The 27,115-nt window shown below is 42.7% G+C and overlaps 1 protein-coding gene across 3 annotated transcripts in view; it reads right to left on the bottom strand.

Moving 5' to 3' along the window:
* Positions 1 to 21,982, bottom strand: part of TTC39B (tetratricopeptide repeat domain 39B) — a 74,149-nt gene extending 52,167 nt beyond the window's left edge. The window contains exon 1 of one of the 3 annotated variants that reach the window (XM_049794714.1): positions 21,863 to 21,982. In XM_049794714.1, the coding sequence (XP_049650671.1) occupies positions 21,863 to 21,910 (48 nt within the window). In that variant the 5' untranslated portion in view covers positions 21,911 to 21,982. Of the gene's footprint in view, positions 1 to 12,509; positions 12,532 to 17,252; positions 17,274 to 21,862 lie in introns of those variants that run through there. The other 2 variants (XM_049794715.1, XM_049794717.1) reach the window with 2 other exon arrangements.
* Positions 21,983 to 27,115: the final 5,133 nt, after the last annotated feature.

Below are 27,115 nucleotides of genomic sequence, written 5' to 3'. Positions count from 1 at the left end.
AAAAAGGGCAACATGGCTTTTTTTCAGATATTCTACTCAGAAAAAGAAATATATTAACAAACATTTAAGTTGGTACCAAGAGAAACAGTTCACCAACCACGTCTCTCAGTACATAATGCTGGCTAATGCTGCAATCCACAGATTTTCAATGCACCTTTTCCAGAAAATGCGTCAATCCAAGAATTTAAAACACATGAACATAAGTAAAACTGCCACTAGATGGCATGACAAAAACTGATTCACTTTCCCACAAAACTGCAGAAAAAAACTGGCACAAGATTTGACAGAATAAAGCCATCTCAAATGATTTTTCTTGAATTACATAATCTTCATGTTTTTTCTGGTTGATTATTGTACTATTTCACATCTTTTTGATGCATCGTTTTCAAGATACGAGCAGGTTTGAAAAGAATTAAGTTTACACAACTTGAGATACTCATGTTTTACAAATCCAAGGAAGTCAAAGTCAGACAGACATAAGTGGACACAGTGTATTAATGCAAAAATACTGACCAGTGTTGCTGAACTCTTTATTGCGATGAGAGCAGAAACCATTTGCAGCAGACCACAATTCACCTATAAAGCCTCATGAAAAACAACATGCAAGCAAGACCCTTAAACTACTACAGGACGTTTATCAGTGACCGTACTTTTGTTCCAATATCCCGGTAGAAAATGGAAACAACTGCTTGCCTTGATTATTACAGAAATCCTAGCATCAAAAGCGAACTCTCCTTTCATCCACATTCACTGTCAGTCATTTAACTTCAAGCAACTTTTAGACTATATCCTGTGACTCTTAATTATTGTCTTAAATTTTCTAATTGTTTTGTCTATCTAAGCTATTCCTTTAAAATCCAAATTTATGACAAGATGTTTACCAAGTAAGGTATTAACCATCAAGATTCTCCCCAGTGATAACAACATAACTTCAGAGAACTAAGTCCAATAGTATCTAGGATCACTAGCCGTGATTTGGAGTTCATACTAGATTGGGCATGGGGAAAAAAGCCTTATCTCAAAAATATCAACAGAACATGAATAAGGCTGCACATTGATTCAGGAAACAAATGAGACCACATAAAATACTGGTGAAATTATACTAGCCAGATTTAAATACTGTTGCTATACCACATTTACCTGCCTAGTCACAGTTTTATTTTGTAGGTACTAAATAGAGCATGGTTTTAAGGAAAGATCTGAAGAACCATAAACTTAACAGTAACTCCCCTCCCTGGAATGCCCACATACTAAGATATTGCAAAGCATGGGAATCTATGAAGACAGTTATATATTTAGCAAGCACGTACACTTTGAGATGCTTTTAGTCCTGATGCTTTCGCCCAAATTTCTATTCAAGTATGGGTACATCTAATTATTTTTGTCCACTTTTGTCTTCTGTAATTCAGCCCCATACCACTGCCCCCCCCCCAAAAAAAAAAAAAAATCAGTGCTAGGTGAAAAAAATGCACACCAAACCCAGCCTCTGTCAACAGCCGTGCTGCCCTGCACTCTTTGTGCCTGCACCTGCCTGTGGGAAGCACAGCCACCGGTTTGGAAGTCAGTGGCTGGATTCTACATAGAGAGAAAGAGGCTTCACTGAGAGGTCTAAAATTTCTCAGCCCACCTGGAAGGATAACACACCTTGCACTGCATTCACATTAAAATTATTCTGTATAAGGATTCATCTCACAGGACTTCAGGGAGTTTAAACAAAACTTGGCTGACAAGCTCAGAAGCTGCCTTCTAAAATCAGGGGACGTACACCCTGTTCCCTCTGGCTAAAACTGTCCATACCCAGCTGAAAGGGCAATAGCATATCCATTGCATGTGGGGGTATGGACTAGATCTCTTTTTCCCTGTAAACACAGAGAACAGGAAAAAAGCGTGACTATGGGGAAAGGATGGGTGAGGTATAAGACACTGATCTACAACACTCGTACTATGGGCTGAGACTATGGAAGAGAGGCTTTCCGTAGGATCTTCATTTCTACAACAGAACCAGTTTCCAGACAGTTTTGTAACTCCGCAGTCAACACACAGTTTTACCAAATGGGACAGAATACATTAAAAAAATATTTTGAACAAAATCGAAGTACCTAGACTTTTTTTTCCCCTTTTCTATTATGCAGCTTTGTAAACATTCATTTATCCTTAGCCTCAGCCAGGACTACATTTAAAATGATTCAAAGAAACTGGTGGCTAAAAATTTTGAATTCCTGGCCTACAGGAGTGACAACTTAAAATCACCAAGCATTTAAAACTTACCAGACATTACTGCAACACGCACGCTCCTAAGAATATTACTCAAGAATATGAAAGGACAACATACCATCTCTCCCCTTAGCTGACTTGACTAAACTGAGTACTGCTAATAGAGGCTGGAAAATATCCTGAGTGAACAGAAACAAGATTAGCAAAACTCCCAGATGTGCAGCTACACAGGAGCATGGCTGACTCCAAGTCCACTGTCAGTTCTCTACTCAAGCATTTTGCACTTGCATTATAAAAATATTGAGATTTTCTTAGTCGTTCAAGAAGATTCTGAAACTTTAGCCAAAGAATTGCTAGAATAGCCCAGACCTACTAGCACAGCAAGCCTCAAGTAACTGGAATACCTCGGTTACTGTGAACTGGTTAACATGACACTAATCTCAGGAAAAACAAAACAAAACAAACAAACGAACCCCAAAAAACATCACCCCCAAAAAACCCCACCACACAAAATTTATATATAATTAATAAAGAATTAGAGCAGAGTTGACACTGTTTGAAAAAAAAAAAAAAAAGGTGATCAGAATATTAAAAATCTTTTTTGGTTGAAGAAATTGTAAAGACAAACACTTCGGACTTGACAAGCCCTTTTTTTACATGCTACGCTTATCTAGTTTTTAAGAGGTATCCGATAAAACATACATTATGTAAAGAATTAGCTGAGTAAACAAGAGGAAAAACAGTTGTCAGTAGAAGACAGCGATGAAATTGTTTCTAACGGAATTTCTCCAAGGCTTCTTTCTGTTCAACACAATTTTTAATCAATGCTCTTGAAACGAACATAATGCTAATGAAATGTTTAGCCATAAAGAATTAGCAGAATGCAAGTCAGAATAACAAAAAGTACGCTCCCATTAAGTGACTGGGATCACTCAGTATGTCACTCTCAAATGAGAAGATGCACAAGTAAAAAATCAGAGAGATCATACACACAAGTTGAGGTTGTACTATGGAAAGCAACAGTCCTAAGAAAGACTGTAAGGTCATTTTGACAAGAAATTAAATATGAATTCCTGTTGTTAGTGTTATCCTTAAATTAAGCTGCAAACAGTAGAAAACAACATTTTAGTGTCCAACACCAAGAGGATGAAAACTGTAAAATTTTGTACTTTCCTAGAGTTCAGCCTTCTTGAATGTTGATAAATATGTAAGATAACAGAAAACATCCCATGAAAATAGTTCAAGAGGGAGAACATGACTTAGTATATGAGCTACTTAAACGTTCAGTCTTTTTGATTCACCAAATGCAGGACAGCAAAAGTACTTACTATCTCCAGTTTATGTAAAGAAACTCACAGAAACAAAATCAGTACCAGGCAAAACCACTTTGGTTTCTTGTAAAGTCTTCAGCATGCCTTTTTTCTGCTGTGTCAAATTCACATTTTTCAGGCAGAGTGCTAACTACTGGAGCACACCAGTGAGAATAACCACAGACACCGTCTTTTGCGTCTCCAAATTAAGGGTCTGAAAAGCACACAACATTACAGTTCAGCTAAGAACAAATTACTAGGTTTGACACTAGCCAAGTTTCATGAAACTGAAAGCTTTTGTTACACAAGGAGCAATCATCTGTAGTTCTCACATTACCCCATGAAGAATTTGTTCAAATCAGCTCATGGGCTATCACTTGAGTGAAAGATGCTTTTACACTATCAAATTTACTGTCGAATCCCTTTCATAGCATCAAAACAATAACGCATGTATAGATTCCTTTCCAAGTAGCTTCTGAATACTGCTCTTTCCCAGAAAATGTATGCTCATTCTCCCCCTAATGTATCTTTTTCACAGATGACAGAGATTTGATCTTGTTGCTTTAACCAACACCTATTCCCTTCCCCCCAAACCATTCCACTGAAGCATCAAATATCAGAAATAACCACTTCACAAAAAAAAAAAAGAATGATAAACAACAGTGCAAGCTCACTGGTCTAAAGTTGTAAAAGTTCATCTTGTAATACTGGTCAGTTGAGAATAAATACATTCAACTATGGAAATTGTTTTTGGGTTTTTTTGATTCATCTGCAGTAAAAAAGTAGGGTAACACAAACTTCAGCTAGACCCTGCACAAACTACAAAAAGAAAAGTAATTCTGAGAACTTGACTTATGAAACATAATCTGTTATGGACACCTTTCCTGCATACTAACCACCAAATGATTGTGTCACATAAGAACAGAATTCAACTGTTGCTTAAATGGGCAGTGGCATAAGAAAACATTACCTAGGACTGTGTATTTTTCCAAATGCTAAGCGAGAAAGTAATTCCCAGCATTACAGCATGACCCAGCAGCTAATATCTCAGTTGTCTTGAGGCAATTCACAAAGTATTGATGTAAAGAATTAGTATTTTGATGAGCCAAATAACATTCAGATTTCTTTTCATTTCAAAAATATAGATGTTTTTCACTTCCTAATACTTACTCAGAACTGAGAGTAATTTGCACTACGAAGAGCTTAAAAATTGCAACTTTTTAGCTAGCACATCATTAGACTTGACACAATCATTTCTTATAGAAAAGAGCAGTCCACTTCACAAACTAGCAGAAAAGAAAAAAACACCTGGGAATTAAACTACATATTAATGCTTATTGTCAAAAAACCCACAAACACATGAGAGAAAAGGCATTTCAATACTGTCTTGGGAAAGAAACAACTTGGGGAAGTAAAGGGAGGAGACATCCCCAACCCTTCTTCTGTCACCTACACACACTATTTGCCACTGCGACTCCAGATCCTGGTATTAAGGATTTGTAGCCTAGAAGCAGGAACACATGAAAAACACTCAGTTCAAAGGGGAAGGAGATGATGTAGCAGTTACAAAAGAGGAAAACGACTTCCCCTTCCCAGAGACAGAAATAGCCTTGAGGCAGCAAGGATTGAATTGAAATGCAGAAGTTCTGTTCTACTCGGTACAACCAATTTTTACATGAAAAGTAAAAATCTAATTCATTTCTCTTAAGGAAAAAAAAATGCAAATTTTTTGTGCTTACGTATTACTTCGAACTTACTGGTTTGAACTATAAATACAACCCATCTGCTTTTAAAAAATTGTTCTCAAGAATATTTGCATAAAATATCAGTGTTTTTCCAGAGAGCTAAGTGGACTGATAGGTGGCTGTTTTGGAGGAGCTGTGTTTTGCTAGATGTTTTCCAGGGCAGATGAAGAACTTCAGCTGTCAGAAGCCAAATATCAACCTCAGTAGTTCGGACTTACTTATGCAATCTCATCCACGTAGAACAGTACGCCACGTTCAAGATGTTTACTAATGTGGGTGACTTGGTCAGGGGTCATGCTTTAATAAAATAAAACCCCCAAGCCCCCAAAAGAAAATAGGAGTTGGTAAGGTAGGCCCCAGCTTTACTAGAAATTTGATTAACTAAAGAGTTGCTCAACAATTAGCAATCCAAACAAACTTCAGTGTCATTTAGCTCAAAAATTAGATGTCAGTACCCACAAGAACAAAGGTTTCTCCATTAGTCCAGAAAGCAGTGGCCTTTCGACACAGCTGGTCACCCCAAAACTACCAGAAGTATGAAAACTGGTGAGAAATTCACCCTCCATTTTCTACAGAGAACAGGAGTTTGTCACAGAAGTGCCTACCGTAATTAAGTGCAACTAATCAACATGCTTTAAAAAGTGGACCACTCCTACTTTGCCTTCAGCTGGATGCAAGCCAGACAATTGTTGAACAGCATACCAGCCACACACTATAAACCAAAGCAGGACTGAGAATGAACATCAACTGAAGGAATTATGCTCAGCGACGTCAGTGGTTGTGGGTCAGACCGGTTACGTGCCAGAGGGAGCAACAAAAGGAAGGCTTTTCTGAACCTGCTTCTACAGACAGGGCACAAGGCAGTCACACTTCGGTAAACCACCATCCGTCTCGCTTGTTGTGAACACAACTGGCTGAGCTTGTGCTGTTTCAAACAACGCCTCTTCCTCGTGACTGAAAAGTGGAAATAAGCAGATTCAGCTACACACTCAGCAAGTACTTTACTTTAATTGACATGCAAATGGCTGCTGTCAACAGTTATTCATGTTCAGATTCACATCCAACATTTTGCACATAAAAACAAGAGTACAGTTTCAGTTAAAGTTGGCTGAATACCAAGTTGGCTTCCCTTACTGTTTACATTGGCACCTTCCTGCTATTTGACCTGCAGTTGTTTTTGCACAAAGAGCGCTCCTGAGAAGCGCAGAAGTAGGGTAGCAGCGTAGAACCTCATTGCTGCAATAAAGTTTTTTTTCTTCCATTTTTAAATTAGTTGACCATCTTTCCTGTCCATCCCTCTCACACAGCCTTGGACACCCCAGAGACCACAGGACTGTCACATAGTTTGTATTTGTTTGTGAGTAGCACCAGAAAAAAAACAAACAATAAAAAACAAAAAAACACAAAGAAAAGGAATCACACAACAAAACAAATAAACCACACAGTCAGTCAGGAGTTCAACGTCCCATACAAATGCACTGAAATACGCTCACTGAAGATCTCTGCAAAGATTGCGTATGTCACTATTCTTCATCAATTTCATTGGAAACACTGATTGCCAAGCAATTCGAAACAGAAAAGCAAATACAAACAGATGAACCTTGGCTGGATACATCTTCCTTTTCATACCATAGGAAGAGTGATTTAAGAAGAATGTGAAGGCAACTAAGGAGACTGAGAAGGTAGAGACAATACACAACCATTTTTCTCAAAACAGACGCTATCCAGGGGAAGATACCGTAACCTTCCGCTCTCCAGCCGTAAGAAAGATTATTCAATCAAATTAATTCTTCTTGCCACAGACACACCTCTGAGTCTTGAAAGAGCTCTGTGTCAAGCTCATTAAAGTTTTTACAAAAACTTCAGTGTCATCATTCAGTCATTTCACAGAAACGAGATAAACCCCCATTAAAATCAAAAGGAACTTTATTATGGTATTTATTATGGCTATAAAGTTGGTAAGACTTCTGTTACATCTTTCTAGACATAATTCTTCTGACACATAACCATAACCACTAAGTACTAGGTACATCTGTATCTTCCAGGACACTGAACAGCATGGATGAGATACCACTGTTGAAAGACAAAGCTGGTAAAGGCTTTCCTACTTCCAGTCATCTGGATCAGCAATAAACATTAACAAACTTGTATCAGCTTCCAAATAGACTATTCAGTTATTATTTTTTTCATTCAGTAGAAGAGGTAAAGACACAGTGAGAGGTTTCAGGGACACAAGCAGAGGATACTTTCAGACACTAACTAGAAGTAAGGCATTAGGTAGAGCATCAGAAACAGAACATGTGTTTACTCTCAATTTGCTTGAATGCAGGCCAGGCATAAGCAACTTTAAAGTCACTAGCCTCCCTGCAACTCAAATCAAAAAGCCTGGTCTTACTAATTCTGACAAAGTTAATATTTCACAATGAGTGACATTTCACCCATTCTAGTTCAGAACTAGCCATCCCTCATCAAGTTTAACTTTCCATGAGTGGCTAACCTTCACAGAAACTTCGGCTCAGTCTAGACAAAGGATTACTAGACAGTTTGCTGCTAATAAAATGGCGCCACTTCAAGAGACATGATCCTAGTGCATAAGGAGGCAGAGATGCCCGCTTGCACTCATTTGAGTCAACACAACCTACCAAATAAGTTACCATGAAGAGGAAAGAAAAACACCATTGGAAGATCCATTTGACAAAAAACAGACAGGACATCTGTGCTCTTCTTTGGAGCTGAAGAATCCCAATCCATCCCCTCTCACAAGGGTAGATCTATTCAGCAGTCTCACCTAACCTTCCCACCTTCACTCCCATATTTCAGCATTCCCAGTGTGGAGGATGAGGCAAAACCTGACCGTTTTCATCTAGGCTGCTTTATGCATTATGTTACAGTGGGACACTCTAAATAAAAAAGTTAAAAAAACCCCACAAATATAGTAGAATCAGAAGTGAAAACAGCCAATGTAGCAAGGTCTCTAATCAACTATTGAAAGATTTTCAGTTTGTCCTGGTTTCAGCTGGGATAGAGTTAATTTTCTTTCTAGTAGCTGGTATAGTGTTATGGTCTGGATCTAGGATGAGAATAATGTTGATAAAATGCTAACATTTTTAGTTGTTGCTGAGTAGTGTTCATACTAAGTCAAGGATTTTTCAGCTTTTGATACCTAGCCTGCGAGAAAGCTGGAGGGGCACAAGAATTTGGGAGGGGACACAGCCAGGGCAGCTGACCCAAACTAGCCAAAGGGGTATTCCATACCGTGTGACATCATGCCCAGTGTACAAACTGGGGGGAGTGGGGGATAGCGGCTCAGGGACTAACTGGGCATCGATCGGTGGGTGGTGAGCAACTGTATTGTGCATCATTTGTACATTCCAATCCTTTTATTACTACTGTTGTCATTTTATTAGTGTTATTGTTACCATTATTAGTTTCTTCTTTTCTGTTCTATTAAACCGTTCTTATTTCAAGCTGTAAGTTTTACTTCTTTTCCCAATTTTCTCTTGCATCCCACTGGCGGGGGGCGGGGGGGGCATCTGTGTGGTGCTTAGTTGCTGGCTGGGGTTAAACCACAACACTGACTGAAAATGATTCTCCATCAGCTGGAGAAGCAGTGATAAGTGAATGAGAAAAAACAACCAAGTTCCTTAAATCACTTGTTTCATACAAACAGCCTTGGATGGGAAAAAACAGTATATGGTTAACTTTACCCGCCTTCTGCTTCCAGATTAGGTACACTGCCACCATGACCACTGATTGAACCATCTGGCAAAAGTATGGCAAGTGAAAATATCTTCCATTGCTGTTTCTTTCATTTTTTGAATGCTACAACTTCTATTTTTGCCCTGCTAAACTTCTTCATTAGTAAGCATAAGTATTTGCTACTAAACCAACTTTTCAGAACTCTGAAATCCTTAGATGTCAAGAACAGGTTTATTCAGAACCAAAGACAAAGAAATTACCCCTCCCCCAAATACATGCTTTTTAGTGGGAGTGCTGTTAGCTGCAACTGAACTGAGCTGTTGACCCAGCTGATCAACATTAGAGACAGCAAAAAAACTACAACCAACCAGTACTCGAGAACAGGGGGGTAAAGAACTGGGAACTAAAACAAAAAGCATTGAGAAGGTAGTAAACACAAATATCTAATGATGTAATGTATTATAAATCAAGAACATTTCAAAGGTTTTAAACCACCAGACAAAACGTGTGGTAGGAGAGAGAAGAATAGCACTACCCTTCAAGCATTGTGGAAATGTGCATATTTCTTGACAGGCAAGGCTTAATCTCATAATAAACAAGTGTGGGAAATCAAAAAGACTCCACAAACTGCATAAAAAAAAATATTTTCTCTGGTTTTGTAAAAGCCATGAATCAACTTCAGTTATGCTGCACTGAACACCATCCTTCCAAAATACCTGGCTGTCATAACAAAGAATCAGTCACTGATTTTTTTCCCAATTCCAGTGCTCAAAAGAGAAACAAATGCCATCATTTCCGCTAGATGAAAGGGTATCAGCTATACTTCGATGGCATAATGCTTGATGCCATGGCCATAGGCTTTGGAACTCTTCTAGTATAAGTTTTTTCAGGACAACTGGTGTCTTATCTACCGTGTAGAATTTCATAACTTATACAAGGAGGCTTTCTAAAGATCTCATTTAAATACAACTTCAGTTGTCACACTTCCACAGACTTCCTCATCTCATTCACACAACAATGTGCTTTATTGGTTTTTAAAAAAAACAAAAAAGAAGGAAGAAAAGCACACACAGATTAGTCCAGCCAGGAAAATAAGAACTGCTCAAGTCACAGCTATAGTGCAACCCGCTGTAAAAAAGGACTAAGTGGTCAGCATAAGGGAGTGCTTTTGCATTCACGCACTTCAGAGACAGGTTCTATTACTGTTGCTTGGCACTTGGTACAGCTGGAAGCCATTTAAAGAACAGGACTCAAATAACTTCTTTTTAAATAATAATTATAAACTTGCAGTTATCTTAGTGTTGTGACACACCAACAGCACATCTGAACAGAATGAGGTCTCTGAAGTATAACATGAACTGTGCTTATACCATGAAGATAAAGTCACCTACAAAAGTACAAGCAAGAGGAGTATCAATATCCATACTTTCCATCAGTTTGTCAGTATATAAAAGTGCATCAGAATTACTAATAATACATTCTCATCATTACAAGAGTTAGCACCCAGTTCTGGGCATAAGAGGTTTGCCACTGTTTGGTGGTGGGTTTTTTTAGAAAAAAAAAAAAAACTATGCTGAAAAAAAGTATTTGTGGTTGAAATTTAAACACATTTGCTGAATTTCCAAGCCCTTCTCCAGCAAAGATCTCTTGTTAGCATACAACAGTTTCCAAACTTTGATGAGGTCTCTAATTCCACAATCAAGTTAATGTTAAGCATGGGTAGCTTTCAGCAAGTAGCAGCAAAACTTCAGTTTCAGTCTCTGTCCTCACCCCACAACATACCTGACTTTTTGTCATGCAATGTACCATGCTGAAGACAAAAAAAAACCCAAACAAACAAATCCACGTAATTTTGTCATTTTTTTAAAGAAGAAGAATCTCACACATATCAGGATGGATCAAACAGAAAGACATAGTGTAAGTCAAGTTGCAATTACAAGTTGAGAGTCCAGTCTTGACCCAGCATAGGAAAGAAGTAGACACAGTGGAGACAAGTTCCCAGTCAAGGAAAAAAAAGGTAAAATATAAATAACTAAGAGGAAGAACACATTGTGTTGTCCTGAACTTTGATATGCAATTTCAAATAAAAATGCTCACTGCTTCCACAGATTTCTAAAGCTACCAAGAAAAATCCCAATTATGTAACAGGTTCACCATGCACTTACTACAGACTTATCCAGACAACAGCATCACCTCTTACAAATTACAGTTCCCCTAGAGAGATATTTTGACAGCATTCCAGAATGCGTACCAATTACAATGTAATCAACAATCCTAAATAAGTCTCATGACAGAGGCACCACCTTGGAACTGCTGATATTAATACTTTTCAGAGATGACCCCAAGCTGGGAAACAAAATATGTTTACCTCATAGTAAAGATGATTCAGTGCCAGCTTTGCCTATAACTAATCAAAAAAAGAAGAATATGAAAGGGACATTAATAAGATCATCTTGGGTATTAACCTCCCCCTGTCTCCCTCAGGTTAATTATCCTCGACTACACCACTGGTTACTCATTTGTTCAGAATGCAATAGTAGCTACATATTTAGCACCACAAAGTTCTATTTTATAGTGAAAAGTGATTTAAGTGATTTTTCTTAACTGGTTCATTTCCTTTAAAAAAAGGTCTTGCTGCAATAACAGTAATTCCAACAACCTTATTTACGATAATGTTCTCATTACAGAACTTGAAAGTCTCTATGGTTCTCCTCACCCACCAGCAGTACTAGCTGCAATAACAAAACAGCAGAGCTTTAGAAAGCAGCGTTATCTACAGTTTGTAGTGTCTGTAATACAAGATTAAAGCAATGACTTTTGTCCAGAGCACAGCTTGTTCCCCAGTGCAAGACAGACACAGGCCACCTTCCACCTCTGCTGGAAACAGTCAGATGTTTTTCATTAATAGAAAAGCATCCTCTTAAGGACACAGCCACTTAACTTCATTACTAGCATAAAATTACCTAATTATTAGCTGATTTATACATGTGTTCTAGAGAGTTTGTTGTCTTTCCACCAGAAAGAAAGCAAGACAGACAAACACCTAACACAGAAATATAGTGTCACATTCAGACCAAGTGTCACATTAAATTACACTAAGCAGAATCAGATCTTGACTTAACGAGGGAGTAAGCTAACGTGTTAGTTCTTCCTAGGCTACTTACAGGCAAACACAAACAGAACGCATTCTCGTCTGAAGTTATAATGGTAACCCTTACCAAAGGAAACAAAAAACAAAAAAAAAAAAAACGAACCACAAGTAGCACGCACCTTCAAATTTCATTAACACGAAGAAAGAGTTAGCCTATTAATGCCCCCCTTAAGCTTCGTTAAGGTGCCAAGTGTCCATGGCTTTCCTTCTTCAGCCAAGACTCTCCCTGCTTTAAGTCTTTGTCCAGTCTATCCCCACGCAGAGCGTGTGGTATTTCCTCAGGCGCTGCAGGACGGCTGCAGGATCCAGAAGGGAGACACCGAACAGACTACAGAGGTGCACGGAAAGCGGCACGCACTTCCCCATATAGAAGCTGTAACATTTACTTACGCGTTGAAGCTTGTCAGAAAGGTGCGGCTCCCCCCCCCCCCCCCCCCCCTCCCCCAGGCACGCTCTCCGTACAGCTTACTGATATCACGAGGAATTTATAGCCTTTGGAGGTTCTAGCTGGAGCGTAGTAACACAGACAGAGTAAATACACAGTTGTTACCAGATTCGTCACTGCTCCTGCCCAAAGGGTCACTTTACCACAGATGTAAGGTCACAGCACTTCAGTGCCTCTAGGCAGCTGCTGGTGCACACACACGCTCCCTCCTCCTCCTCCTCCTCCTCCTCCCCCCGAGAGGGTCACGGCCCTCTCCTGGTGCTTCGCGTTGCGCGCTCACGGGCCGTCAGGGCACCGACCCCTTTACGCCAAGCCCCGCTGCAGCAAGCGTCGGCCGGTGCACTGGCCGCCGTGACTCCGGCTGTGCAGAAGGAAACCCCACCTGACCGCACGGTCCGATCCAAAGCGCTCAACCTCCGCACGCTGCTGCCGGCCGTCAGCGCCGGGGCAAGCCGAACTCGCTCCACAAGGCGTAGGGTGCTTCTTTTAACTACGAAAGGAGAAGTATCGCCCAGGCAATTATTCCGGGCTGCCAGGGAACTATTTATGTCACAGCTGACCTCTGCCTGCTGCTGGTATCCATATCCATTTTCACTACAGCCCACGGTCATTACATACTAGAAAGTTTTTATGAATTTGTGGAGGCTGTTGCAAAATTTTTTTGAAATCTCACTTGTGACTTTTTAATCGCTTCTTCAGACCATACAAAAAAAAAAAAAAAAAAAAAACACTTACCAAGGCACACGATTTCAAAGTAAGAAAGATTCAATTTAGGCCGATTTCTGCAACTATTAAAACTCAAGTTCACTAGTTTCCAGAACTCACCCATGTAATCTAAAACCAAGGCACCACGGACACAGAGCTGTACGCTCTCTCCAGTAACTACTTGCCTACTTTCCCTCAGAGAGGCAAACATCCTCCTCCTCACTCAGGCACATCGCTACTTAAAGTTACAAGCTCACTTTTTGACTACTCCAATGTACAAACTCATGACAAGTGCTTATACAGAAAGCAGTCAGAAGTCGTCCTCCATGGGGGGGAACTCTGAACTGTGGAAGAGGATAATAAATACGGAGTATGACTTCTAAGAAGATCCCTGGGATCTGACTCGTGACATTGGCGTGACTCTATACTTGTTTCCAGTTCACAAAAAAGTACAACGTTGGGACAACGTGCATTTACACCACGCCCCCACTCCGAACATACCACTTAACTCACATGGAAGATAAAAATCCCACCATACAAATAAGCAAAATGGACTTCCAAACAGCTCACCGTATTATTTTTTTTTATTGGACCTTAACACTCATTTGGTGTTCACTTACTGAGAAATATGTTCACTCTGAAACTCAACTACACAACTTTTCCCATCCCTTCTACTCAGCATGACTTGAATTTACATAGTTCACATTTAGCAGAAGTCACCACACTTTGGCAAAGTGTCCATCTTCTGGAAGTGACTGGCCATGAGCTACGGCGTATTTTCCACTGAGAGAGGGAGCTATAGCCATATATAGCTCTTTAATCCAAATTACATTAAAAGATACAGACACTGAGCTGCTGCTGAATCTCTCTTTCCCAAGGTTTTAGAAGAGACTCTTCTTAAGCTCAGTAGAACGCAGCTTAACAGAGCCAGCTACTTCAATAGTGTCAAGCAGCAGTACACAGGCAGGTAGGTTTAACTGGATTTTCCAGAGTTGCACATGTTCTTCATGCTAAGATTCTCCATCTGGACAAGGCACAGATTTAGATATTCTTTAGTACTACGTTTAAGCCACTGAATCTTACCTTAAAGTTCTTCCTTTGGTCCAAGTCACATACTTAAATTCAGCTAAACTGCTTTGTCTCCAAAGTTTAGTTCTAACACTTTTTACACTTCCCTTGACAAAGAACGGAATAATTAACATACGCTGAAGATGTAAGGACATAATAATTAGATAAAAATGGCATGCCCCCAACCCTCGGTCACCCTCAATGCAGTAAATAGGATTAACTTTTCAAAATATTTTTCTTGCTGGGAAGGCCCTAACAAACTGTACTTCATAAAGTATTCAGTTATGCTACAGTTTATTAAAAAAAGAAGTCAAGAAGCACTTAAGCTTCACATCACGTACTATGACTCTCTTCAAAGTCATTTTTTATAACTGTTTTCATGACAAATTATTGTCTCCCCAAATGAAAGTGGGAAAGTTTTGCAGAGAATGTGGAATACTTCTCGTTTTTACGAGAATGTTTCTTCGGCACTTTCTAGCCAGGTGAGCTACAAGAATCCTAAAGATCTGCATAAGCTTGCCTCATCCAAAAAGCCTCTTTACCAAAGCCACAACTAGTAATTCTACATCTCCACAGTATTTTCAGCAGCAAGTTCAGTTTTTGCCACAAGACCTCAGAGTAACCATTTAACAGTGAATTACTATTCATACTTCTTTTTAAAAAAATGAAAATATTAAATGAAAAAAAAACTAGTTTCCTCCAGCCCTGGAAGCTTCCTAAGTTTGCAGAAAAGAAAAACAAAAAGTGACAGAGAGAGCAAGTTCAGCTAGTTGCCCCACTGGATTGGGTATCAACAGTCCTAAGGGAAAGAACCCAGATAAAACATCTTCTTCCTAGTCCATTATTTCCTGGTGAAAATAAAAGCCAGTGTGACATATTGAACCTTTATAATCATACATCCCTCAACTAAAGCCAAGAGGAATACTTCTTTCTTTTGGCCACCTAATACTAGTTACAGCCAAGTATTACGACTCACCTACTAAACACCATGCTTCTTAGCACAACCAGTACTGCCAGTAGGTGCCAGACACAGAAATTACTGTCTTCAGAAACAGATTTCCTTCGAGCCTCCTCTCTGTTTTGATGACAGACTGTCCTTGCACATCCTCCAATAAGAGGATTTCTGGAGAGCAAGAGTGTGCGTGATGCTCACTCCTGGGGACAAGAAGAAATCAAGGCAGTGCTGCACACCCAACCACTGGCTTGTGAAGCTCATTTACTACTCTGTTGCACAGTGAATGCATAAGAGAAGTGGAATAAAAACATGATCCACTCACCACATCATAACAAAAAATATCACTGCTAATAAGGTCTGATGTATTAGATTAGCTTCACTATATGGTAACAGTTTTGCTTCCTTACTCCAGAGTACGACGACAGGCAAGTCTTCACTTGCTTGATAAGAAAATCTTGCTTTTAGCACCTGGCGTTTGGACATCAGTCCACAGGTCTGTGATACTTACTTACCACTGACTTAACCGAAATGTTTTTTGAACCTGAGAGGGCTTAGAATAGAAGAAGAAATTTTTAGCACTCACACACAAATTCTCACAGTTCTGACCACCTAAGCAGACACTTGACCACAAACGGCATAAAGGTCTTGGACACGTCCAAGATCTAACTGGAACACACACCAACAGCAGCACAGATCCACCTCCGAAAGCTGATTCTCCCTCAACTCTTCAGTTGCACGATTCTGCTCTCTTTTCAACGTGAGAGCAGTGATCCACCATTTCTGCTCCCTCACGTATAATTGTTTCTATTAATCCAGAATAAACAGCATGTGTGAAAATCACTGCTCACCAGATGGATGTGGTCTGTCAGGCTGTATTCCTGCCAGCCTGTCGCCAGCAGCTATGATCTTACCTCCACCTTCTGTGCTGGTGCCACACAAAAGGAGAAAGCCCTATTGCTTATTTGAAACTTTCCTTGCTATTCCAAGTCCTTCTGGTTAGGTAAACTATAGGAGACTTACTTAACAAAACAGGAGCCATAAGCTCATACATGCTTATCACCCACTCATATGTTGAGTCACCCTGGCCCATGCTGCTATGTAACGCATGGTCTGCCAAGAAATTAAGTTCCTTTTCTCTTTCAACAGGCAACCTCTTTGCCAAGACAGGGGCCCAAACAAGAACCTCTGTCCAAGCCAAGTCATTGACCTCTAGCAGTTCCAACAAGACCATCAGGGCTAGAGGTTTCTCCAAGCATACTGGCACTAAAATGCCAACAAAGGAAAAAAACATACATTTGCAGAACCAAATGTGCTTCCACAAAGTTGTAATTCTCACAGATTTACTGGAACTACAAGAAACAATCTATCCCCCTTTAAGTTTACGTATGAAGTAGAACTGTCTTTCCACATAGTGGATGGCAAGCTTTTAGCTACAATTACCAAGACAGCTGTACCCATAGGGACAGTAACTTCTACTGCTCAAAGTAAAGGCTTCAATCAAAGCTATTAGATGCTGCTTTCCACAACAGAATAGAAAGAAAAACCAAAACCTTAAGAAAAAAGCTGATTCTTTCTTTTTGTTCTACTTTTCCATCTATATACAAAATAAATTATCACCACCACACCCCTCGCACATTAAAAAAAACCCAAAACCACACACAGAAAAGGGAAGTAAAGGCAAATTATAACAGACAAAAAAATTCACTGCATAGGTACTTAGCTCTCCCAGAAGTTTATGTCAGCTCTGCCTCCCCAAGAGACATCTGGTGCTTTCCGCACTAACCCCACCTTTTCCCCTATCCCCTCTATCTTTTATCCCTCACTCTGAAGAGGAATGACACACTAATTAACCAAAGTGAACATTAAATTAAAAAGTTTAATTGGAACACATTGCATACACTTCCTTCTCCCCTCCAGGAAACAAATAAAGGCTTAAACCACCTTTTTTTTTTTTATCTACCTGGCTTTCGAATTCAGTCACAGTCAACCAAGGGGCTCAGTCATGAAGATGAATGAAGCAAGCTCTAAGGAGCCAAACAAGAAATGGAAAAACGTGAACAATAAAAATTAGCCATCTTGGAACAATATAGGTAATATAAAATTGGAGTACACATCCCTACCTTGAATAGGTGGTCACAAGGAAAAATAATACCTCTCAACAGGTACACCCACAGGTAAAACAAAGTTTTATTTGAAATAAGGAACCTCAGAATGTTGGAAGCAGAGACAGCAACCTAATGTTATTTAATAAAGAAGAAATTACTACTCATGATTAGTTTTCCCGTGGTCCTATTCTCACCCTGGAATAGCTTGCCCCTCATCTTAGATGTAGATGTGCTCTGACAGTAGGAGAGGCCAAAACAGGAATGGGAAAAAAAACAGATGAGCTACGTGTCAAAGCACAAGCCTTTGGAATAAGCTGACAGAAGGAGTTCAAATTTTACGTTCTTCGGTTGAGTAAGATCTACTTCCCAAAGACACAAAACCATACAAATCAAGTTAGGATGTTTTAAATACAATCATCCTTCATGAGAGGAAGTGCCCTCACTACCCTTTCCCAACTCCACATTCCCAACATACTCTTCACTTTTTAACATGAAAAAGACACCACTGTGGCTTGTTTCCAGCTTCTCAAAGTCTCTGGGGGCATGCAGCTACCACTGTTTCTCACCACTGAGACTCTTCTTCCAGGCTGCAATTAACCAAACAAAACCGGTGGAGAGTCCTCAGTGTAAACATAAAACAGTGCTGCACAGTTCTGTAATTTATTCTAAAGTACATTATTGTATTAAGCTACTGGTGGAAAGAAGCACACCACTAGCAAGTTCCCTGATCATAAGTGCAAGAAGCTGCTGCAGCAGTGGATGAAAAGCTTGAGTAACTTAGAGAACTAACCAGTACTACGCAGCTTTGGAGTTAAAGACAATGCTGGTTTCATTCTGAAATTAGCTCTGAAGATAAACCATCCAGCCTGATAAAGCCAGCCTATACAGTGTATGTCCCTGCTTGGGCAGCTCAGGAGAGTACAGCATGCATCATCAGACCTTCATTACCTAAATTTTCCTTAATAGTTTAGTTTAGAGCTGAGGCACAGATTAACTGAATTGGCCAAGCTGTCCTTAATACAAGCCTTAGAGTTAACCACAGCAAGGGCACCAAATCACTTTCAGATCTTTGCATAATCCTTAGTCTGGCTGAGTGAGGCTGAACAAGGCATTTTTTTAGCATCTAGATACTTCTTGCTCATGATCCTTTCTGTCTGGCTATAACTCTCATATGCACAAAGGCCAAGGTTCAGTTTGTTGGGTTTTTTTAATGGATAGGGAATCCCCAAGTAACCAATTAAGCTGGCTTTAAGACTTTGAAAAACCAGGGCAGCACAGAGTGAACTTAATGGGAAGCAGATCTGGCCCACTATTTTAAGTAATCTTTAGACAGTGGAGGGGGCGGGGGGGAGAAGGCTTAAAGTTTTGCTTGAAGACTCTGCAGTGGCTGGGAGTGCTGTTCTGCCCCTAAAGTTAAGCATATCTGTCCTAGATTTGCAACCTGTTCCAAAAGAATACTAGTACAAGTACTTTTAGTAGATTAATTCCATGTCATACAGTTGTTTAAGTGCCAATGGCATATTACATTCTGAGTTCACAACTAGGCACACCGCAGGTGGGGAGTTTCACTAGTGTAGCGTCCAGGACACTGCTTCTCAGTAGAGGATGACCAGGACGCGTTCTAACAGCCAGGAAGCAACACTGCATAGGAAAATTCTGAGTTTAATAACCATTTGTTTTCCCAAATGAGCATACCCATAACACTATCTCATTAATATAGCCTCTTGGCCTTAGGCCTCCAGTTCCTGTTGGTGGGGGTAATTTTTTAGAAAAAAACCCAAAACACTGGACTACTACACTTACATTAAGGGGGGGGGGGGGGGGGGAACACTTATTTACACTTCATAGCAATTCCTCACCATGCCCACTGGAAAGCCACAGCTGCACGACAATGAGGCATAAAATGGCAAAAAAAATAAATATAGATAAACACGGTATCTGCTACTTCCTTGAGCTGCAAGAAGCATAAGGAAAACCACAGACTTTATTTATCACGGACTACAGCAGGGGGCAGCTACCTGCTACCTTAAGTTTGGACTTTAGAAGCAGGGATCTTGCTGGTCAACGTCCTGTTAAGTAGGAAATAACGTCAAGGTTTAATTTAACATATCTTCCTTCAAAGCTTCAGGGATGAAGAAGTATTCACAAGTCCCTGCAAAGCAAAATTATATGCTAAAAGCTATGTTTATATAGTACTAAGTATGTATGTTTAAATCAGGAAGCAGAGCTCCCATCTGCCATGTTCCATGTAAACAACATTACTTAGATGCATCCAGGTCTTCAGAACAAAGCTAATAGAGTAACATTCCCCAACTTCAGTTTCCCAACATCATAACCATTGCAATCACTTTAAAAAAAAGCCAAAGACACTTAAAAACACACTATCTTGTGCATGAAGTGCTGAAATCACATGTAGCTTATTAGTAAAGAGATTGTGGTGAACCCCTAGGCAAAGGCACCCTACCGCTGTCTAGACAACTTCTGTTACAGAAGCAGCAACTTTCCCCAAGACCAAGCCACTGTCTGCCCTCTCTTCCTGAGCTCTGGCATCTCACCAGGAAAAATCCAAGCACTTGCTCCATTACCAATTCTGGTGTGCTTCAGACTGCAGAGAATCCAGCGCAAGTCTCTGCAAAGAGCTCGAGGTCCTTCCAGCTCCTCTGGAGAAAACCTGGCACTTTTTGCAGGCTATTGCTCAAACACAGCCTCTTCCAGGTGCTTTTATGCCTACCTTTCAATTGTTTGCATGGCAGCTTCTTTTCCTCTAACAAAGCATGGACACTTAACAGCAATCTCGGTGAAGAACATTCTTGCCTAGTGTTCAGGAAGGGCAGCTGGGCTACAACTAAGTTGCTAAAAACCTGCTTCAACAATTGTGAATTCCAACTACTTGCTCACTGAGAGCAGCAAGAGTTTGTTAATGACTTGTTCTCACTGGTACTACTCCTTATATCAGAGACAAAACTCAGCTCCGCAGAGAGCACTCTGATTTTGGAGTGATTCCCTCCAGCATACAATGAGATTTAAGCATTTCACATCCTCTTCACATTATGCCTCCACGCTATAACCTTAGGAAGTAGCAACTTTTATAGCATGCGCTGAAATACAGACTAGTATATATCCCCACCTTCCAACTGAGAAAAAGAACAAGCGAGTTTTTATCACCTCCTCCAACAACGGCTTCTGCAACTGCCAAATACAAGACACGAGGATTCAACCAAGTCCTACGTACACATTTGTCAGGTGCCCTGCTGGATGAAACGCTGCCTCACCTCAGAAACAGGGCACCGGTCACACGCCTGGTTTCAAAATTCACCCTAGCAAGGTTTTATAACAAAACAAAACAAAAAAAAAAAAAACAAAAAAAAAAAAACAAAACAGCTCTTATGTAATCATATGATTCATAAGTTTTCTTCGGCAAAGTTTGGCCAGAGGCACGCGTTACAAATCTTTTTGAAGAAGCTGCTGAATGTACACAACGCTGAAATAGTTCATTTTCGACTGCACAGTCAGAAATCAAGCGATATCCCCACACCTGCATGCCAGGACTGCAACCGGCCGCGTTTAAAAGCGCCCTCCCGTTAAAACCGCCTCAGTTCTGCAGTACCCTTCTCAAAAAGCTTGCCTAGGAGACCCCCTCACTATCACCAGCTTCCCGAGAGGTGCTGCCAACGAATTCCGCTGTTGCGCTTTTCTGGACCGAGGGGACACAAGGCGCATCTGAAAGTTGAGGTGATCGTTTGAAGGCACCTCCCTTCGGACCTTCAGCAAAACAACAGGCGAACTATAGGCTCCGGTCCACAAGGCACCTTCCTTACATCCAGCTACAGCTCTGCCCGACACAAAGCCGCCCAGCCCGCCCGTGGCAGACCCCACGAAAGAGGAACCGCGCCCTGCCAGACCACCCGGGCGCTGACGCTTGCCGCGCCACCCGTCCCCGCCGCCCCGACCTCCCGGGGCGCGGCGGGGAGCGGCGCTGCCCGCCCGGCGCCCGCCGGAGACGCGCGGCGGATGCGCGGCGGTCGCACCTGCCGCCCGCCACCGGGAGGAAGGCGCACCGGAGAGGCGGCGCGGCAAACTCGCTCGGAGCAGCGCGGCGCTGGCGCGGCGCTGGGGTTGCGGCGGGCGGGCGGGGAAGAGGAAGAGATTGAGAGAGGAGAAAACAAAACGAGACCAAAAAAAAAAGAACAGAACGATAAAAACAACGGCGGAAGGGGCTGCCCGCGGCCCCGCCGCCGGGACAACTCTCCCCAACTCCCAGCGGCTCCTCGCCCCGCCGGCGGCCGGGCCTGCCCCGGGAGGAGCCGGCTGCCCGGCTGGCCGCCCGCCTGGCCCCAGCGCGACGGCAGGCGGCGGCGCGGGGCAGGTGGGCGACCGGGATGCCGGCGGAGCGGAGCTCCCGCCGCCGCGCCGGCAGGGGACGACCGACCGCCGCCCGCACGCCCGGAGCCCTCCCGCCGGTTACCTCCTCGCCGCCGCCGCTCTCCTCCGTGCCGTTTCCTACGCTCGCCATGTTCCCGCTCCGCTGCCTGCCGCGCCGGGATGACTGCTCCTGCTGCTGCTGCTGCTGCTGCTGCGGCCACCGCGCCGCGCCGCGCCCCGTCCCGCTCCGCTCCGCTCAGCCACGGCCCGGCGGCGCTCCCCGCCTCCCGCTCTTCCCGGCCGCCCCCGCTCGGCCCCCGGGCCCGCCGCCTCGTCCCCGCGGGGCCGCGCTCGCCACCTCCTCCCCGCCCCGGCCGCCCCACAACTCCGGTGGCCGCGCCCCCTCATTTGCATGGCAGGCCCGGCCCCGCCCCGCCGGCCGCGCCCCTCGGCGCCCGGCCGCCGCAGCTGGCCCGCGGCCGGGGCGGCGGCGAGGTGCCCCCGGCACCGCCCCGGCCCCTCGCGTCGGTGATCGGGGGATGAGGGTGGCCGGCTCGGCCCTCGGGGCAAGCGGAGCGCCGTCGCCGACGCGTGCCGAGGCCTCCGTCCTCCGCGAGGCCGCCCCAGGCCCGGGCGCCCCGCGGCTCGCGGCCCCCGCCGCCGCACCCGGCGACACCGGCCCAAGTGCGGTGAAGGTCCCTTCGGTCGTTCCGGCGGTCCCCTGGGTTGCCTGGACGGTGCCCGGCGCACCTGTACCGGTGCCGCCGGGCCGGTGTTTCTGCGCCCTGTACCACCGGCCGCCTCGCCGCCTGGCTGGCAGCCGGGCCCGGCCGGCGGCGGCTGCGGAGGAGGAGGAGGAGGAGGAGAGGGGAGAGGGGGCCTGTGCGCCTGTGTTTGCTCGGGAGTTTGCCCGGAGGGACCTCGGACGGCCCTGCGTGCAAGCAGACACCCGCGGTGAGTCCGTCGTCGTCGGTCTGCTCCGGGTGTTCGCTACCTGGAGTCCAGGAGAAACTTGCACCTGCAGGCAGTCCTTCAGCACCCTGTGGAAGAGCTGCTTCATCGCCATGCTGACCGCCCCCCGAGAAGAAAGGCTGCAGAGCAGCCAGCTGTCCGAGGGGGGCTGTTGGATTCCCCCACCCTGCCTTATCTGGTTGTCAGTTCGCAGTACCGTAATGCTCTTCGCTAAAAATCTACCGATTTCCACTTCTCCCTATTCTGCCAGCTGAGGTCAAGTTCTACGAAAAAGTAGGTAGCGTGATGCCTGTCTCCGCTTCCTACAGGTCACTTCTCTCTCACAGCCCGTGTTAAAAAATACAGCGAGTTTTGATACACTAGCTTTGGTTAGAACCAGAGACAGATGAAGAGAGAAAGAGAACTGTGAACAGTTTCAGCTAACCAGGAGGTAGGTAACAGTCTAAGAGCTTTTTGCAAGATTGGGGATTCCAGTCCAGCGGTAAGTAAGGTCCTTCAGTCTAAGGAAAGGTGGAAGTACAGGCTTTCAGTGTATGCTAGCAACTTAAATGTCCCCATTAGTCTTTCACAGACGGTACTGCTGTAGCCGCTCTATTTTAACCCAGCCAAGCTAAGTAAAAGGGGGAGGGGAACCTAACTTGTGTATGTTCATGTGTCCTGCAGGATTCCACTCTTCTCAGCTGAGGTGTCACAGACGTGCCGTTCTGCCGCACTCCAGTCCCACTTGAGTACGTTTCTTCACTGGCAACTTGTTGGAAGATACTCCCGTGATACTAATATATTTCTCCAGGACTGATCTGAAGCACATGGAACACACCAACAGTGCCAATGTAGCAGACAGGCCCATACAGGCTTTGTATTTGACTCAGCACAATCATGTCTGCCCACACAGCTCCACCTGAAACTTATGTTAATATTACATCAGAATTTTACAATGTTCACAAGAATTATACAAGTTATCATCCTCGTGAAGACATGACTCCCTATTTTTCAGCTCCACAGGCAATCCTTTTGAGATGTCTTTTTGCTTGGAGCAGCAGACTATGCCCATTTCAAAAACAGTTTTTAACCAGTATTATTCTTTAACAGAATATTATGGGGTACCTAGTATATGCATAGGATAGCTAACACGTAAGGTTTCCGACTTCTAGAAATGTGGTCCTTAAAGAAGAGAAGCAGTTACACCATTCTGTAGCAGCCACAAACCTCAGCAGTTACACACTGCCAGTTCTAGCTACAGAGAATAAAACCAGCCTGATCCCTTATGTTCTTGTAGAAACTGTTAATGGACTATTAGCAGCAGCGCTTTTAGAGTTAGGTTGGGGAACTCACACCAATGTGCAGAGTTTGTAGTCACGACTAGTTAAGTTACTCTGTGCGTAGGAGGCATAACTGCATGAGTCAGATGTTCAGTTAAATACACTCAGCAAGTTCAAGACCAAGGTCTAGTTCAACACCACTTTGTCATTATTAGCTCTTGATAGGTTTCATTTATATTGTTGTATTCTTCCGTCCCCACCAAGTCCTTGAGCTCCTTTATACTTTCTTGGGCAGATCTAAGGCTATATCTATCCGTGACCTTCCTCAGGACAAAGATGCATGCTAAAATAATCATGGTAGAGAAAAAAATGATACATCATATCATTCCTGACCCTGGTGGCTAAGACATGAAAAATGCTACTGAAGTCCGAGTACAAGCCCTGTGAATGGCAGAGCCATTACTGAGTTTTGCTTGGTCTTTGACACACTGCCACAGGGCGGGCACGCTCCCATTTAAGTCATTGTAATAATAATCAAAAGGTTATCTCAAAGCCACTCTCTCACCCCACCCCACCCCCATTGGCTTTAATCAGTTTAATCATTCTTCCCCTTCTCCCTTGAAATTTAAGCATTAAAGAAAAGCCTTGCAAATTCCTCTTCCTCTTACAGTTTTCCATTTGTAAAAATCTAAACAAAACAAAACCCACAACTTCTGAAGGAATAGGGACAAGAATTAATAGGGCTTAATCCTCTGAGAAGAGAAGCCTGCTGCTGTTCCCAGCCAGCTCTACTTTCTATCCATTTGAATGTAGGTATCTTTGCAGCAAGAATGGGGAAGATTATGAGCCGATTACTAGTCTTTCAGAGAGCATTCAGAGAGCATTTCAGTGCAGGGGTTGAAAGGATTTTGCTGAGATCTGAGAGAGGAGGCAAGACCTTGAGAGTTTGTTCCCTTCTGGCTGGCATAGCTGTATAGAATTCCCACGCAGGAAAAGCCTGCCTACATTTTCCCCCACCTTCAAAGCCATCACCTGCATGCTGCTCTGTTAACACTACCTGGATATTGGATAGCTCTGCTAGTGTTTCATTCTGCCGTATAGCTATTCACCGGGAATTTCCCTCATTATAAGAATTCAGGGGATGATGAGGAAAAAGAAATATTTTTTTGAGCTTCTGTAATCAAATACAGATCTGACAAGGATGAGAAGTCCTATTCTGCCCTTCATGATCCGATAATATTGAAGAATAAAATCCACTTCAGTGTAAACACTTGGTATTGCTCTAGTTTTCCTGAGGAGTAGAAAACAGTCTTTGAGAATAGGCCGGCTGTAAAAGCAGCCTAGGAATTTGCCTTAGCACTCCCCCAGTTATTTTCCAGTAGTGTTACACTGCCTCAGACTCACCCAAACAGAAGAACTGTAGGTAACAATCATTAAACAATTAGCAGATTCCCTGATGAAGGTAGGGCAAGTGAGCAAGACAGAAACCAAGTCCCACCTAGTTCCAGAAGTACTGTTTCATAAACTACCTATTAGAACAATGAGTACTATTAGAACAATGAGCAGTACAAACTGCATGTGAATCTACCCACATAAATAACGCTGTGAAAGATTTGCTGAGAGAGTAAGACTCACCACGTTTGAGGAATACCTTTCAAGATCAAGACTGAAATTTCTTACTGCTGCACTGAGTTAGAAGCCAGCTAAGCAAAAAAAAAAAAAAAAAAAAAAAAAAAAAAAAAAAAAAAAATTTGCAGTAACTTAGCAGAGAGACTAATTAACAAAAAACCTATAATGAAAACAAGATGCAACAGCCAAGAGAGAAAATAGATGAGGGTGTATTTCCTTATGGATTTTAACAGCCATGCCGTAAACTCTAGGCAATTAATTTTTTTTAGCCAGCTCTAATTTGCCAATTAAGGTGAAGCCACGCCTCTTCTTGACAGGGACCAGTATCAAAATATTGTTTCTTTGCACAAGCTGAGCTAGTCGATGGTTCACAAACAGTATTTCAGAGATTACTATAGCAACAGCAATAACCCCTTTAGACTTAAAACACATGAGAGTGCATTGATGCATACATATAGTTGTAGGAGAAGGCTAAGGTTGGTTATAAGATTATTTTCTTGTCAGCTGCCCCCTTCCTGCACATGCACACATGGTCCTTTGCCACTATCCAGCCCTGCAACAAGTGTCAGTTTTTACCTTAGTCTCTAGAAAGAATATTAACTTGGTCCCAGCACCTGTTTTCCCACACCCAGCTGTGAGGAGAGCTTAGCAAGCCACAGAGCAGCCCACCTAGTCAAGTAAATGCAACAGCTGAAGTCACTAAAAAAAGGAAAGTCAGTGTCCTCAAAATACATTCTCTGGCATCAGGCCCCAATAAAAGGGCATAAGGAACCGAACCAAGCACAACAACATACACTTTTTATGAAAGACGTAAGAGAAAGCAGCCTTTCCAAGACACCTCTTGGCATGCATGGAGGCAGTACTACAGCATAGAGTATTCGGGTGCTGCAGAGACTACAGATACAGACATCAAACAAAGCTTAACGTTCTGGGCTGTTACAGTTAGGAGTAAATGTCTTCTACCCTCAACAAGTTCCTTCATCCAAATCCTGTTAGATAGAGCTCTCAAGAACTCTATTTGGAAGTGAAGAACATAGGTGTTATTTCTTTGACAAATATATTGATGCAGTATTTTTATTTAAATATTTAGACTTTCACCTTCTATTAGGCACTTTTAGAGAGCCACAGTGGTTTCAAAGTCCCACATCATGTTTCCGTACTTAAAAGTGGTAGCCATCTTGAAGTAGGGCCAACGTTTCTTTCAGTCAGACAGCCATATTTCCCTTTACTCACCCTACTAGCAAATATTGTAGTGGTGTAAAGACATACAGAACTGCTAGTCCACGTGCCCGAGACTAGAAGAGGGGTGATCAGGCAGTTGCCAGACATTTCAGCGTAAACAGGATCTTGAATAATATCCATAAGAAAGCTTCCTCTACTCAGAGAATCCCTGCCTCTTTCCCAAAGCCGGGGAAAGGACAGTAATGAACTTCAGACAAGGTGCGGTGGTTTACCTCAGTTACGATGTGACCTGTTTCTGTGTACCTAAGACAGGT

The sequence above is a fragment of the Accipiter gentilis genome, chromosome Z (assembly GCF_929443795.1).
Source record: "Accipiter gentilis chromosome Z, bAccGen1.1, whole genome shotgun sequence".
In the NCBI taxonomy this organism is placed as follows: domain Eukaryota; kingdom Metazoa; phylum Chordata; class Aves; order Accipitriformes; family Accipitridae; genus Astur; species Astur gentilis.
This window is presented reverse-complemented; position numbering and strand designations above follow the sequence as displayed.